This window comes from Sphaeramia orbicularis, chromosome 15 (genome assembly GCF_902148855.1).
Source record: "Sphaeramia orbicularis chromosome 15, fSphaOr1.1, whole genome shotgun sequence".
NCBI lineage: Eukaryota > Metazoa > Chordata > Actinopteri > Kurtiformes > Apogonidae > Sphaeramia > Sphaeramia orbicularis.
Genome location: NC_043971.1, coordinates 25,848,273 through 25,864,156, shown reverse-complemented (window position 1 = coordinate 25,864,156; position 15,884 = coordinate 25,848,273). Strand labels below are relative to the sequence as shown.

Below are 15,884 nucleotides of genomic sequence, written 5' to 3'. Positions count from 1 at the left end.
TAGAGCGTTCCACCAACGTGGAACGACCCATGAAAAGAGCCTGGATTGTCTTGTACAAGGTCTGGGGACCACCAGACTACGTTCCCCAGACGAGCGGAGTGGTCGTGGGGCGACATAAGCTTTTATTAGTGCACCTAAGTAGACAGGAGCAGACCCACGGAGAATTTTGTAGGCTAGGATTAAAGATTTGAATTTGATGCGGGCAGCTATGGGTAGCCAGTGTAACTCAATGAGTAAGGGGGTGACATGTGCCCTTTTAGGCTGATTGAAGACCAGACGCGCTGCTGCATTCTGGACCATCTGTAGTGGTTTGACAACACAAGCTGGGAGGCCCGTTAGAAGAGCATTGCAGTAGTCAAGACGGGAGATAACCATAGTCTGCACCAGGAGCTGGGTGGCCTGTTCGGTTAGGTATGGCCTGATCTTTCTTAGGTTGAACAGAGTGAAACGGCATGATCGGGTGACAGAGGCAACGTGATCCGTGAAGGTCAACTGATTATCAATCATGACTCCCAAGTTACGTACTACACTGGTAGGAGCCAGAGGTATGGAGTCAATAGTGATGGAGATGTCCAGCTGTATGGTTGGCTTAGCTGGGAAGACCAGCAGTTCAGTTTTGGACAGGTTCAGCTGAAGGTGATGGGCTTTCATCCATGCAGATATGTCAGAGAGACAATCTGAGATCCGCACTGAGACTGTGGAGTCATCAGGTGGGAATGACAGATAGAGCTGGGTATCATCAGCATAGCAATGATATGAGAAGCCGTGTGAGTGGATGATCTGACCGAGTGAGGTGGTGTATATGGCAAAAATGAGGGGGCCCAACACAGAGCCTTGGGGGACCCCCGTGGTGAGGCGGTGAACTGCTGATGTGTGCCCTAGCCAGGACACACTGAAGGACCGACCAGTAAGGTAAGATTGAAACCAGGAGTGTGCGTGGCCTGTGATGCCCATGTTCCAGAGTATGGATAACAGGATATCATGATTGACAGTGTCAAATGCTGCTGATAAGTCCAGTAGAATGAGTACTGAAGACTTGGCTGCTGCTCTAGCCTCTTTCAAGGCTTCTGTCACAGACAACAGAGCCGTTTCAGTGGAGAGGCCGATTTTGAAGCCAGATTGGTTGATGTCCAGGAGGTTATTTTGGGAGAGGAATTCTGTGACCTGTTTGAAAACAGCCCTTTCGATGATCTTAGAAAGGTATGGGAGGAGTGAGACTGGTCGATAATTCTCCACTTGAGTGGGGGTGAGGGAAGGTTTTTTGAGTAGTGGTGTCACCTGCGCTTGTTTAAATACTGTAGGAAATGTTCCTGAAGTCAGTGAAGCATTAATCACATGTGTGATTGGTGCTGTGATAGTAGGGGCAACAGACTGTAAGAGGTTGGATGGAATAGGGTCCAACAAGCATGTTGTAGGACGGCTAGAGGAAAGGAGTTTAGACACCTCGTTCTCTGTGAGGGGAGTAAATGAGGGGAATGACGCAGTTGGGCTTTTATCAGTTGAGTTAGTAGTAGCCATAGTCAGGGGAGAGGAAGCAGTGTGTGATGATGATGATGTTGAAGAAGGAGGCGTGCAGTCTATGGGTGGATCAGTGAACTGACTGCTGATAGTAGACACTTTATTTGTGAAAAATGAAGCAAAATTGTCTGCTGTCAGATTAGTAGTGGGCGGTGGAGGTGGAGGGTTGAGTAGTGTTTTAAAGGTTGAGAATAGTTTCTTGGTGTCGGTGGCAGAATGAATTTTGTTATTATAGTAAGCCTTCTTCGCAGCAGTGACACTGGATGAGAAGGATACCAGTAGTGACTGGAATGTGATCAGGTCAGAAGAGCTTTTTGTTTTGTGCCATTTTCTCTCTGCGGCTCTGAGGTTGGTACGCAGCGACCGGAGGTTATCATTGAGCCATGGGTGGGACTGGGAGGATCGAGCGGGTCTAGTAGATAGAGGGCACAGATTATCCAGACAGGAGCTAAGTGTAGAGCACAGAGACTCAGTGGCATCGTTAACCTCTAAGGAGGAAAAAGTGCTGGGGGGAGGGAGAGCGGAGGCTACGACAGTGGAGAAGTGGGTGGGGGACAAATTGCGGAGGTTGCGGCGGAAAGAGACCATGGGGGAGGGAGCAGAGTGTTTTTCAGGGAGAGACACACTGAACTGAATGAAATAGTGGTCAGACAGGTGTAAAGGTGTGACTGTGAGGGCATCTGTGATGCAGTTTCGGGTGAAAATGAGATCGAGCTCTTTACCAGCTTTGTGGGTTGGAGGACTGCAAACCCGCTGTAGCTCAAAAGAGAGTATTAGTGACATGAAATCTGAGAAGCTGGGATTGTCTAAGTGGATGTTCATGTCACCGAGGACTAGCATGGGGCAGTCATGCTCTGGGATGGAGGAAAGCAGAGTGTCAAGCTCATCAGGAAAATCACCCAGTTGCCCTGGTGGACGATAAATGACAATTATGTAAAGTTTGACTGGTGCTGTCACTAGGATGGCATGGTATTCAAAGGAGTTGTATTTGACTGAAGGTAGGAGTTGATTGTGTTTCCATTTGTTGGAAATTAACAGACCCACACCACCTCCTCGTCCAGATGGACGAGAGGTATGAGAGAATGTGTGGCTGATAGAAAGTGCGGCTGGGGTTGCATTGTTTTCAGGCGTAATCCAGGTTTCAGTGAGAGCCAGGATGTCCAGTGTGTGATGGTTGGCATAGGCAGCAATAAAATCTGCTTTGTTCACTGCAGATTGGCAATTCCATAACCCTATAGAGAAGGACGCACCAATGACTGCGGTGTATATTAATGGGCGGAGATTGGTGATATTACGATGCCTTTTAGCAGTGTGAAACCCCATACGTGAACCGAAAATAACAGGAATAGGATGGTGACCAGTAGAGAGATTGTTCCTCAAAGGTGAGCTGGTGTGAGTGAGGGGTGTAGCTGTCATTAGTGAGGGGCTGGGAGAGGAGGAGAGATCAGCTGGGGTGGTATTCAGTCTGACTACAGACTGTACAGGAGACTCTGAACGTGGTGATGTTTGATGTGACCAGCAGGGGGAGCAGGTGACTGCAGCAGAAGACGGGGAGCGTAGTCACATAGGTGTGGGTGTGGTTTTAGTCTGGACAGCGTGTTGGATGTTTTGAGCCAGGACGCTGCTGCCTAGTGTAGAGGGGTGGACGCCATCGGACTTGTAGAAGGAGGAGCGGTTCCAGAACAGATTAAAGTTATCAATAAAACTGAAGCCGTTCAGAGCAGAGGCGGACTGGAGCCAGGTGTTCAGGCTGAGGAGTCGGCTGAAACGGCCCACACCACGGGCAAAGGAGGGGAGGGGCCCGGAAATGAAAACAGCCTTCCCGGATCTTTTCAGTTTATCAAAGAGGTTTTTAAAATGAACCTTCGTCACTTCGGACTGTTGAAGAGAAGTGTCATTGAAGCCCACGTGAACTATGATCCGGGTAACGGTGGACGGCAGTGAGAGCAGCAGCTGAGGGAGTTCATGGAGGATGGAGGTGACGGTGGAACCAGGAAAACACCTGGTTATGGCGTTAAAGAAACGGACGTGACGGATGATGGAGTCCCCGAGGATAGCGGTGGTCGGAGGGAAAAGTGGTCGAGGAGACAGTGTTGAAGGTGAAGGGTTCCTGGTCTCTCTAGGTGGACATTCCACGGGTGGACCGTCGGAGTGACGGCGGACGGCCTCTCGGAGGAGGCGGCGCCGGGCAGAGGAGCGGACCGAGGAGCGGGGACCCTTGTTCGACGGCTTCACAGGAGGACCGGCTTTAGGACCGTCGCCGGTAATCAGCTCGGTGGCAGCCACGGAGTCAGCAGGAGCCGGTTCCGGGACAGAGCCAGGTGGGATGGGGGGCACACCAGCCGCGGGGGGAGGAGCCGGAGCGTCCTCCACGGACAGGACGCCGAAGCGGTTTGATGTGCTGATGGTCGGCGGTGGTGAGTCTTTGCTGGTGTTCTTTTTGCGGCCACGAATCACCACTTCAGACCAGGGTGTAGAACACGGGGGGCGAGAACAGGCAGAGGAAGGATCCCATAACACCGTATCATCACAGGAGGCTTTGGGCTTCTCTGCGCTTTTCAGAAACAGACTGGACAGTGTGGGAAGGCGGCTGGAGAAACCACAGAGCTGGGCATTTTTCTCCTCGAGTTCTGCGGAGAGGCGCAGTATTTCCTCTTTGAGATCCGCGATAGTTTGGTAAGCCTTTACCAGGGTTTTGTTGGCTTCGACAAGAGGACTATCTCCGGCTGATGAGGATGACGCCATGGTGGAAACAGCGAGATACCGGGCAGAGCGCGGGAAGAGGTGGGTGACAACCAGAGGTAAGGATCCACTGACAATACTGACCTGTCCTGATGAAGGTTTGGATTGATGGCGTCAAGTTAAAAAGACACGGTTAAGAGGTTAGGTTCAAGTGAGTAAGCGTTGAAAGGCAAGAAATAAGTAGTTAAAAGGCTGGATTTCTAGGAGTAGATCCGCCGGCGGTTTGACAGACGCCACGCATGCGCATCTTAAGCATCTTCTTCTTTTTGAGAGTTTTATGGTGGTTAGTGGCCACTACCATCTAAATAATTAAGATCAATTTTTTTGCTTTTGATTATTTTTTGTATTTTAACCTGAAAATGGCCAATATTAAGCAAGCACTACTAAAAACCAAATTCCCTTTAAATACCATACTGAATAACCAGACAGCCAGTAAAGACAATCTTTACAGTGATTTGATGGTGTTTATTTTATGCAGGGTAGAACTGCATACCACACACAGTGCAAACTAACTCTGAGTACAAGGTGAATATGGGTCAAAGGTTCTCATTAACACTTTCTGAACTGTCTGTGACTATATTAAAAATAGATAAAAAATAAAAATAAAAAAAAAAGAAGAAGAAGAAAAATACAACAAATGAACATTTTATTTTATATGTAATAAAAAGTCTTTGATTCTAGGCAGGGCATAGGTAGTTATATGGACAATACTGACAACGTTTGGGTCCTAACACCCTTCTGTCAAATCCAATATTCTACACTCAGCAATGACAGATCATTAATGCAACCAATTTCGGGGAAAGGTGGATTATGTATTTAGGATATACCTGTATAAAACAAAATGAGTCACAATTTTAAGTAAATAAACAGTAAATTTCTCTCTTTCACCCATTTCATGTGTCGAACAGAAAGTAAAACCTGCCTAATGTCATTTTTGTTTTAAGATGCTAGGCAACAAAATGCACCTCAAAAATTAAGTTAAAAGACCATGTGACATTACCCTTTCTATGTCCTTCATTTTTCCGTATAGGTTTTTATTCTAACTTGGTGCTGTGGAAAATGAAAGGTGATGGAAAAATTACAATTTTGTCCCTTTTACAAGAATTACACCCTACATCTTGAAATGTTAATGTACATGTGATTTACTATTTTAGCTGTGCCACATTCACTCACACTGTTACAACTGAATAATGACACAGTGGTGAATTTACCTACTGCCACCCCCACCCCCCCACTGTCTGAAAATGTGCAGAAAAAAATTACCATGAATCAAACCCATGACTCCCACACCATAGTCCTATGTGTTACCTGTGAAATTATACACCCACTGTGCTGCCGTGCGACCAATCAGGAGTGGTGCTTGTGCACAAGATTTTGCGCCCTGAGATGGGGGGGGGGGCTTACTGTGCATGCGCCATTTTTAAGTAGTATTTCTATGATAAAGTGAGTAAACTCTGAACTACACTAAAGTCTAATAATCATGAAAACACAACTGCCTATTCAAGCAGCATTTTGGATCAGCCACTGTGCCAGAGGACAGGGTTGAAGTAATCTGAAAGATTTAACATACATGACTCACTTTGAGTGACCAAAAAATACATACATTCGGTAAAATGTTATAAGTAAAAAATAAAAATAAAAAAAAGCACAATTCAACACATTAATGACCTAAGACATTGCTAGAAGCAGACCATTGTCCTTTTATAGGAGTGTCCTAACATGTCACCTGACCTGAACCAATCAAGAATATCCCACCAGAAACTGCAAAAAGATCAAGACTGTTCAGAAAAAAGACATTGGTTCTCACACAAAATATTGACATTTGTGCAGATTCTAAGTGATCACGCCATGATGGTGCACTCACTTCTGTCAGCGTTGTTTTCAGAAAACTCAAAATGTTTGTTTCATTTTGTTTGTACAAGTACATATAAAATACAGTTGCTTAAAAACTTACATAGAAGCTGTCTGACTATTCAGTGAAGTTTCAGTCAAATCAAAAGCTATGTTATTGCACTGTGATGAAAAATAATTATAATAGTGATATTTTACTCTGCAAAGACTGATTTTAAGGAGTCTTCAAAGAAAAAAAAGAAGGAAAAGGCCTTGAAAATCAAAGTTCATATCAGGGTCACCGTTAGAAAATGGCAAGAAATACTTGGAGTTGGTACCTGTGTACTGGCTATGGCATGGATACTAAAAGTCCAGAACTGAAAGGACAAAAGGGATTAAAAATTCAATGAATCATAGTGTGACATCTCTCTGATAACAAGATGAATATGTTTTTTGTTCATGTGACACTGAGGTGGAGAAGATTCTCTGTTTTAAGATGTACCTTAATATAGAGTTTGGTGTTCTTTGGGTCTCTCTCAAGTTCCATGTGTGAAGGATAAGTCTCTGACAGTTTTTTCACCGTGATCACACTTGGGTCCTGAGATCCCAATAAAGTGAACTTTATAGTTTCACATTTTGGTGTCAGATTTTATCAGAGTGATTTAGGTGTGTTACAGTTTTCACCTATGTACCTTTCTAAGTGAAACTTCACACATGAATCTGTGCTCCACGCTTTGCCACGCATCAGTGAAATGGGTTCATTTTTTGTTTGTTTAAGCAGGATTTAAGATGATGACTAGTGGCAAAACTTTTACCACAAATATTACAGAAATATGGTCTCTCTCCAGTGTGCTGTCTCATGTGGACAATACGGTTTGAATTCTGAGTAAATGTTTTGCCACAGAAATCACAACTATATGGCTTTTCACCTGTGTGAACTCTCACATGAACAGCCAGCTGGTACTCTTGATCAAACCCTCTGTCACACTGAGTACATTTAAAGGCCTTCTCTCCCATATGATTTGTATCCATGTGCCTTGTCAGTTCAGCATTTGTTTGAAAACACATATGGCAAAAGCGGCATGCCTTGTTTTGGTTTTTCTGAATTAGACTCTTTTTCATTCTGTCTTTCTGAACTGGTTTCTTCTTCATTTTGTCTCTCTGAGCCGGTTTCTTGGCAGTAAAGGGAATATCACTGTAGATGGGATCACAGGAGGGGGACACTGAGTTGTCGATCTCATTCCACTTCTCTTCATCTTTAAATGACATGGTTGAGACAGTGATGGCTGGACAGGTTGGGTCTACGTCACTTAATGGGACCTGATAATCCTCATAACCATCAGGCTCCTCTAGATCTGAGTTCGAGCAGAGGTCCGACTGCTCCTCTTCGACCTGCTCATGGTCAGGTGTGTCACTGCTCTCCAAAGTAGGATTCTGATCAGGCAGATCCAAAGCACACTCCTGGACATCTAAGGAGAAAGAGGACACATACTATGAGCTGCTGGTGTTCAGTCAAATAAACACAAAACGACAGTGAAAATCAATGATCCTCTCACGCACCTGTTTTCAACAGCTGGACTTCAGGCTTCAAGACGCTCAGTTGCTCCATCTGCCTTTTCAGTGCAATGACTTCACTTCTACAGCGAAAAACTTCGTCCTGATACTCTGCTATAGTTTTTTCAACCAGTCCAAATATTTCCTCTGCAGCCGCCGCCAGTCGCTCATTCACCATCTGTCTCAGTAGCTGCGTGTCCGACATCATCTTTAAGCTCCAGTTGTGGTTTAAGGCCAACAAAGGTGAACGGTGGTGAAAGGAAAGGCAAATAAAAACGCAAAACCCAGACAAATGCAATGCTACCAGGTATGTCTAGACGAATAATGCCGTTTGAAGCTAACAGGCTAATATTGAAAACACCACACTGCCCCCTGCTGGTGTGGAGGGACGCCTCCTGTATTTTATAAGAAAACTATTGAAGTATTGATGTTGAAAAGATTTGACTAATATTTCCATAAATAGCTTGTAAAGTCTACTTTACTACCAGTCAAATTACATAAAAATAAACATCATGCCAATATTTAGCATCATACTTGCACGGTGCTTTTTGTGCCAAATATACAACAGCAAATAAAAGTGAAACATGACAGCTGCAGCCTTAATGTGGGAATAAAGGCACTGGAGTTCTTCAGAAACTGTTATACTCATATGTCAAATATAACCAGTGAATTTACAGCCACTGGACACATGTTAATGCTAAAATGAATAACAAAGTCTACAGATACATACCCTCAGACATGTTGAGTGGAATAACCTTAAAGTTGCTTCACTCCTCCTTTGTCCACTCATGCTTTCATGATCTTTATTCTTCTTCAAAGAAGGACTTATTGTGTTTTACTCCATACTGGGAGAAGTGGCCAAAAAAATGCATTCACAAAAATGTATCAGTTAATATAATTAATTAAGATAATAACGTCAGATCATTAATTCTTTGAAGTTCAATGGTTACTTATCATTTGTGAATAACGCAGATAATAAAGATACAAAACTGCTCTTTATTGGCAGAACATGACAAACAGAAGAATATTTCAGTAATCTGAGGTAGAAAAAGCCAGTCAGCCCCTGTTCCTGTAAACAATACAATGCACTTCTGTAAGACTCAGACTAGATGATACAATAACATGATGCCACTGTCTACTGGTCTGAAACGTGCATGTTAAAGATTAGCCTTCTGGGTAAAATGTAATCACAGAAAAATAAAACATTTGTTTTATAGATATTAAAGATCATAATATCACAATGACTATCATTGTCATTCTGTTATCAGCCCTAGTTTGAAGATTCATTTACAATTAATTACTTTCTGAAAAATATTTGATTTCCATTGTAGAAAGAATGCCACAAGTGTGTTCAACTGTTATATCTGCCAAAAGTGGCTACTTTGATGAGTCAAAAGTTTAGAATACATTTTGGTTTCAAAATTGATTCCATGATTTCTTTTTTAATTTCAATTGTTTATTTGTTCTATGCTTTAATTTCAGAGTACACCAAGACATTAAACTGCATCATTTTCAATGAAAGTCTGGAAAAATTGGGGTGTTCTAAAACTTTTTACCGATAGAGTATATATATATATATATATATATATATATATATATATATATATATATATAGTAATTCTTTAACTCAGTTGCCTTCCTTGGTTTTATATAATTAAAAACCACAAATAAGATATATCTGTCCTTTATTAAAACTAAACTAACTCCATACAGCAAACTTTTGGTATCACATAGGGTTCTCACATTGTTTCAGACAGCTTTACGTTGTTTTCGTCTGAGATGCCATTTCCATGACTTGTGTACCTCCTCCTCATGCTTCCTCAGGTCTAAATCTTTGTTAAAGGTTTTCTCACAAGTCATACAGCGAAAAGCTTTCTTTGCTCCTCTCTTTCGTCTCACTCCACACCATCTAAGATGCTGACTGTCAATAAAACTTTTGTCACATTTAATACAATAGTAAGGTCTCTCTCCAGTGTGACGTCTCATGTGGACAATAATGGATGATTTGTGACCAAATGTTTTGCCACAGAAATCACAACTATATGGCTTTTCACCTGTGTGACTTCTCAGATGAACAACCAGTGTGCACTCGTGATCAAACCCTTTGCCACAATAAGTGCATTTACACACCTTCTCTCCCTTATGATTTTTTCTCATGTGCTTCTTCAGTTCACCATGTGATTGAAAACAAAGATGGCATAAGCGGCATGGCTTGTTTTGGTTTTTCTTAATTGGGCTCTTTTTCATTTGGTCTGTCTGAACTGGTTTCTTGGCAGTGAAGGGAATATCACTGTAGATGGGATCACAGGAGGGGGAAACTGAGTTGTCGATCTCATTCCACTTCTCTTCATCTTTAAATGACATGGTTGGACAGGTTAGCTCTGAGTCACTTAATGGGACCTGATAATCCTCATAACCATCAGGCTCCTCTGGATCTGAGCTCGAGCAGAGGTCCGACTGCTCCTCTTCGACCTGCTCATGGTCAGGTGTGTCACTGCTCTCCAAAGTAGGATTCTGATCAGGCAGATCCAAAGCACACTCCTGGACATCTAAGGAGAAAGAGGACACATATTATGAGCTGCTGGTTGTTGTGCCGATAACTGCATTGTGCAACAGCTGCCGAAAACAGCTCCCCATTCCTAAGTCAGCCATGAAGAGGACAATGTGCACCAGATTCACCCTGCCACACCAGAATATCCTCAAAAGTGAGCTGCTGAAGTCATTTCACTCCTTTAGCTTCACAAGCTCATACTGATGGGGGATGCAGTTTTCGGCAGTACCTGGTGCAGAATTCTGCTTCCTGTCGAAAACTGTATCCCCAGCCGCAGGTGTTGTAGTTTTCGGCCTTATCTATTTTTATTGTTATATAAATTGTGTGTTGTGTATCGAAGATTTAACTTTTGAAAGTTTTATATACCTTACAGTTTGCACATTCTTTAATATTAAACAGATCAAAAACATAACTGCAGTATTGTCCTCTTCACAGCTGATTTAGGAATTGTGTGTGTGTGTGTGTGTGGGGGGGGGGGGGGGGGGGCAGTTTTCTGCAGGGAGTAGAATTCAGCACAACACATTCTCAGTTAAACAAACACAAAATGACAGTGAAAATCAATGATCCTCTCACGCACAGCCGTTGTTCAAGGGTGTTAACCTACACAGCTGTGGGGGGCCCAAAGGAGAGGGGGGCCCACGGGAAGATTTTTTTTTTTTTTTTTTTTCCCCCCTGTTGTTCAACTAAATTACATGATAAATATCGACGTATATGCAAGCTTCACGCATTGGATTTTATAAATTGGTATATTATTGTATTTCAAAAAAGTTAAGACTGCTGTCACTACTCTGTGAACACCCCTTGAGAAAACCACAAAATGGTTCACTCCACAGGGACTTTGAGAAACGCACCTTGCTTGTTGGCTGAAAGCACTTTGGTAAGAGCATTGAACTTTAAAGACCTCATCAGGGATTTTGCCAGCAAGAAGACCCGTCAGTGGGCATTTTCTGTAGAGTAAACTGGAATGTATAGAGTTGTGCTATTTTAATTTTTGGAATACTTGTTCAAATCTGTTTGTTTTTGCCTTTTTTTGTATCTTTACAGTAAAATGACTATTGACTCATGTTTTGAGTGATTGCCTTTTATGACATATTATTATTGGCTATTGAAAAATTTGACCCATTCTTGTTCCCTCAGGAAATATAATGGGTAAATACAGTCTTGCATGGTTGTGTTTTCTTATACAGTATCTTAAGCAGACTTGCGAATTATGGTTAAATCATAATGTTAGCCCTGTGATATAGCCATTGTGTTGGTGGGTAAGGCCCTTGGCAGATGGGTGGTGGTGGTGGTGGTGGTGGTGGGGGGGGGGGGGGGGGGGGGGCATCAGGACTTTTTGTGTATGGGCCCAGAATGAATGAATGAATGTTTTTATTATTGTGTCTTGCATAAAAAATATGCCCAGCCCTTACATGGGCTTATCAGACACCAAAAATACACACCAAAAATCAAACACCAGACAATAGGCACAATAGATATGAATAAAACAAAATACTGACCTATTTAAACAAACACATCTGCCGCTTTTTCCAGGCTTTACAAACAAATAATGCTAATTTATATACATTAGAACTAAACAACCATTTCATCTTGTCATCATCAGTGCTCCAGAACACATCAGGATTTTGGATACACACATCATCAAACAAAGGGGCTCTCAGTTCATCATATAGAGGACAATACAAAAGAATTTGGTGTTACAGCCCTGCTCTCACGCACCTGTTTTCAACAGTTGGACTTCGGGCTTCAAGACGCTCAGTTGCTCCATCTGCCTTTTCAGTGTAACGACTTCACTTCTACAGCGAAAAACTTCGTCCTGATACTCTGCTATAGTTTTTTCAACCAGTCCAAATATTTCCTCTGCAGCCGCCGCCAGTCGCTCATTCACCATCTGTCTCAGTAGCTGCGTGTCCGACATCATCTTTAAGCTCCAGTTGTGGTTTAAGGCCAACAAAGGTGAACGGTGGTGAAAGGAAAGGCAAATAAAAACGCAAAACCCAGACAAATGCAATGCTACCAGGTACGTCTTCTTGCTCTTGTGGTTTTACGGCAGTTGGCAAGCCATCTTATTGGAGCATTACCGCCACCAACTGGACTGGAGTGTGAATAGAGATTTGGTACGAAAAAAAGAAACCTTCCTATAATTTCAATATCCCTTAAGTACTCTATAATATATTTATATGTGCATCCAACTTGACTCCCAAGAAGCCCCTGCAAAGAAAAATCAGTATGTTTCAGTTTCTTTAGCGCTGTAAATAATTTTCCACGTTGCTCTGAATATCACTCCAATCATAAATGTATGTTTGACAGACTCTACTTCACGGCACTTGCTGCATACTACGGTGGCCCAGAGGTGCAACAGGCCAAAAAATTATCCACTAGACGAAAAAAATTATCTACTACAAGAAAAAAAAAGAGAACAGCCTAAAAAAATTATCCACTAGATGAAAAAAATTATCTACTACAAGAAAAAAAAGAGAACAGCCTAAAAAAATTATCCACGAGATGAAAAAAATTATCTACTACAAGAAAAAAAAAGAGAACAGCCTAAAAAAATTATCCACGAGATGAAAAAAATTATCTACTACAAGAAAAAAAAAAGAGAAAAACAGCCCCAAAAAATTATCCACTATAAGGAGAAAAAAAAAGAGAACAGCCTAAAAAAAATTATCCACTAGACAAAAAAATTATCTACTGCAAGAAAAAAAGAGAACAGCCTAAAAAAATTATCCACTATAAGAAAAAAAAGAGAACAGCCCCCAAAAAATTATCCACTAGATGAAAAAAAATCCCCTATAAGAAATAAAAGAGACCAGCCAAAAAAAATTATCCACTAAAAGAAAAAAAAGAGAACAGGCAAAAAAAAATTATCTACTAGCCCAAAAAATTATTCACTATAAGAAAAAAAAAAAAAAAAGAACAGGTGAAAAAAATTATCTACTATGAGAAAAAAAGAGAGCAGCCCAAAAAAATATCCACTATAAGAAAAAAAAACATCATCCACCTTTTCAATTACAGGGGCGCTGTTTACCCGAAAGGTGCCTTGCTTTAGAATTAAGGCCACCACAAAAAATAAAAGGATAGGCTGAAAAATTTTAAGGCTTTCGGCTAATGTGGCTAATGCTAAGGAAGTGCCCCACCGGAAGTGGAGGTCGTGCACTAAAAAATAAAGTTATTTTAAAATATAGATATTTCCATTAATATAGTTTGCAAAGCAGTTAAATGATTAAATACGGTTCCAGTGTCTGCTCAAGGTTAGGCATGGGCGTTAAATGGTTAAGGTTAGGGTTAGGGTTAGGGTATGGTTGGGGTTAGTTTTCAGTGGTAAATGGCCCTTGTGTGCACTGTGTGAAGGTTCGTTGCTAAGCTAATGCTAACGCGAAAAGTTGACGGCAACTTTGTGAACTACCAGTGCGAGTAAACAATTGTGTGATTACGGTGTTGAATTGTTCAACTGCCTGACATTCAATATCATTTTTGATGAATATTCGCTACAAGAAGTTCTAAAATTATTTTATTTTGAGAGGAGGAGAAGAGAAGCTTCCTGTGGAGCTCCACTATCATGGCATCGCCCATTTGTTGAGAGACAGCAAGTGCATATTGCGGCACCGACACCTGGTGCCGTGGCACCTCGGCTGGTGCGGCATCACGGTTGATGCCGCGAGGTGCCGTGGCACCTCGGCTGGTGCCGCGACGTACCGCGGTACCACGGCTCGGTGCCAGGTACCCCAGCACGGCACCGCGTACCATGGCTCGGTACCACAGCTCAGCTTGTTGCCAGGTGCCGAGGCACTGCGGTACCACGGCACACATCTTTATCTCCACAAAATGTCCTTCTTGATCTAGTGTTAGTGAAGACACTCCGTTTGAGTTGAAGAGGAGAGGTCTACCTGCAAACAAATGGGCGATGCCATGATAGTGGAGCTCCACAGGAAGCTCCTCTTCTCCTCCTCTCAAAATAAAATAACACAAAGTTGCCGTCAACTTTTCGCGTTAGCATTAGCTTAGCAACGAACCTTCACACAGTGCACACAAGGGCCATTTACCACTGAAAACTAACCCCAACCATACCCTAACCCTAACCTTAACCATTTAACGCCCATGCCTAACCTTGAGCAGACACTGGAACCGTATTTAATCATTTAACTGCTTTGCAAACTATATTAATGGAAATATCTATATTTTAAAATAACTTTATTTTTTAGCGCACGACCTCCACTTCCGGTGGGGCACTTCCTTAGCATTAGCCACATTAGCCGAAAGCCTTAAAATTTTTCAGCCTATCCTTTTATTTTTTGTGGTGGTCTTAATTTTAAAGCAAGACACCTTTCGGGTAAACAGCGCCCCCATAATTGAAAAGGTGGATGATGTTTTTTTTTTTCTTATAGTGGATATTTTTTTGGGCTGCTCTCTTTTTTTCTCATAGTAGATAAATTTTTTCACCTGTTCTTTTTTTTTCTTATAGTGAATAATTTTTTGTGCTAGCAGATAATTTTTTTTGCCTGTTCTCTTTTTTTTTCTTTTAGTGGATAATTTTTTTGGCTGGTCTCTTTTTTTTCTTATAGGGGATTTTTTTTTTCATCTAGTTGATAATTTTTTTTAGGCTGTTCTCTTTTTTTTTTCTTACAGTGGATAATTTTTTTTTGGGCTGTTCTCTTTTTTTTCTTGTAGTAGATAATTTTTTTCATCTAGTGGATAATTTTTTTAGGCTGTTCTCTTTTTTTTTCTTGTAGTAGATAATTTTTTTCATGTAGTGGATAATTTTTTTTAGGCTGTTCTCTTTTTTTTCTTATAGTGGATAATTTTTTTAGGCTGTTCTCTTTTTTTTCTTGAAGTAGATAATTTTTTTCATCTAGTGGATAATTTTTTTAGGCTGTTCTCTTTTTTTTCTGGTAGTAGATAATTTTTTTCATCTAGTGGATAATTTTTTTAGGTTGTTCTCTTTTTTTTCTTATAGTGGATAATTGTTTTGGGCTGTTCTCTTTTTTTTCTTGTAGTAGATAATTTTTTTCATCTAGTGGATAATTTTTTTAGGCTGTTCTCTTTTTTTTTCTTATACTGGATAATTTTTTTGGGCTGTTCTCTTTTTTTTCTTGTAGTAGATAATTTTTTTCATCTAGTGGATAATTTTTTAGGCTGTTCTCTTTTTTTTTTCTTGTAGTAGATAATTTTTTTCGTCTAGTGGATAATTTTTTGGCCTGTTGCACCTCTGGGCCACCGTAGCATACACCTGTTGGATGTTTTCCTATTCAATGTAAAGACTGATTTAATCCAGTGTGTCCTATCCTAAGTCGAGTTATGATTCTTTCATTTTCCTGATTCCACCCTCCAATCCTACCTTTTCCTACTTGAGATTCCAGGTGTGTCTAGACGAATAATGCCGTTTGAAGCTAACAGGCTAATATTAAAAACACCACACTGCCCCCTGCTGGTGTGGAGGGACGCCTCCTGTATTTTATAAGAACACTTTTTAAGTATTGATGTTGAAAAGGTTTGACTAATATTTCCATAAATAGCTTGTAAAGTCTACTTTACCACCAGTCAAATTACATAAAAATAAACATCATGCCAATATTTAGCATCATACTTGCACGGTGCTTTTTGTGCCAAATATACAACAGCAAATAAAAGTGAAACATGACAACTGCAGCCTTAATGTGGGAATAAAGGCACTGGAGTTCTTCAGAAA

At 41.4% G+C, this 15,884-nt stretch overlaps 1 protein-coding gene across 4 annotated transcripts; it reads right to left on the bottom strand.

The window, feature by feature from the left end:
- Positions 1–4,704: 4,704 nt before the first annotated feature.
- Positions 4,705–12,220, bottom strand: LOC115434126 (zinc finger protein 182-like). Of its 4 annotated transcripts, XR_003937478.1 has the most exons (4): positions 11,915–12,220; positions 10,007–10,193; positions 6,593–7,372; positions 4,705–6,467 (listed from the first exon to the last, which is right to left on the bottom strand). XR_003937478.1 is itself a non-coding variant. In XM_030155830.1 (3 exons), the coding sequence occupies exons 1-3, from the start codon at positions 12,114–12,116 to the stop codon at positions 6,835–6,837; spliced, it is 927 nt and encodes a 308-aa protein (XP_030011690.1). In that variant the 5' UTR covers positions 12,117–12,220; the 3' UTR covers positions 4,705–6,834. The 4 variants fall into 4 exon arrangements, 3 of the variants coding, with proteins under 3 accessions (XP_030011690.1, XP_030011691.1, XP_030011689.1); XM_030155830.1 differs by having other exon boundaries at positions 4,705–7,372; XM_030155831.1 differs by lacking the exons at positions 10,007–10,193; positions 11,915–12,220 and adding an exon at positions 7,651–7,991 and having other exon boundaries at positions 4,705–7,559.
- Between the last annotated feature and the right edge of the window lie 3,664 nt (positions 12,221–15,884).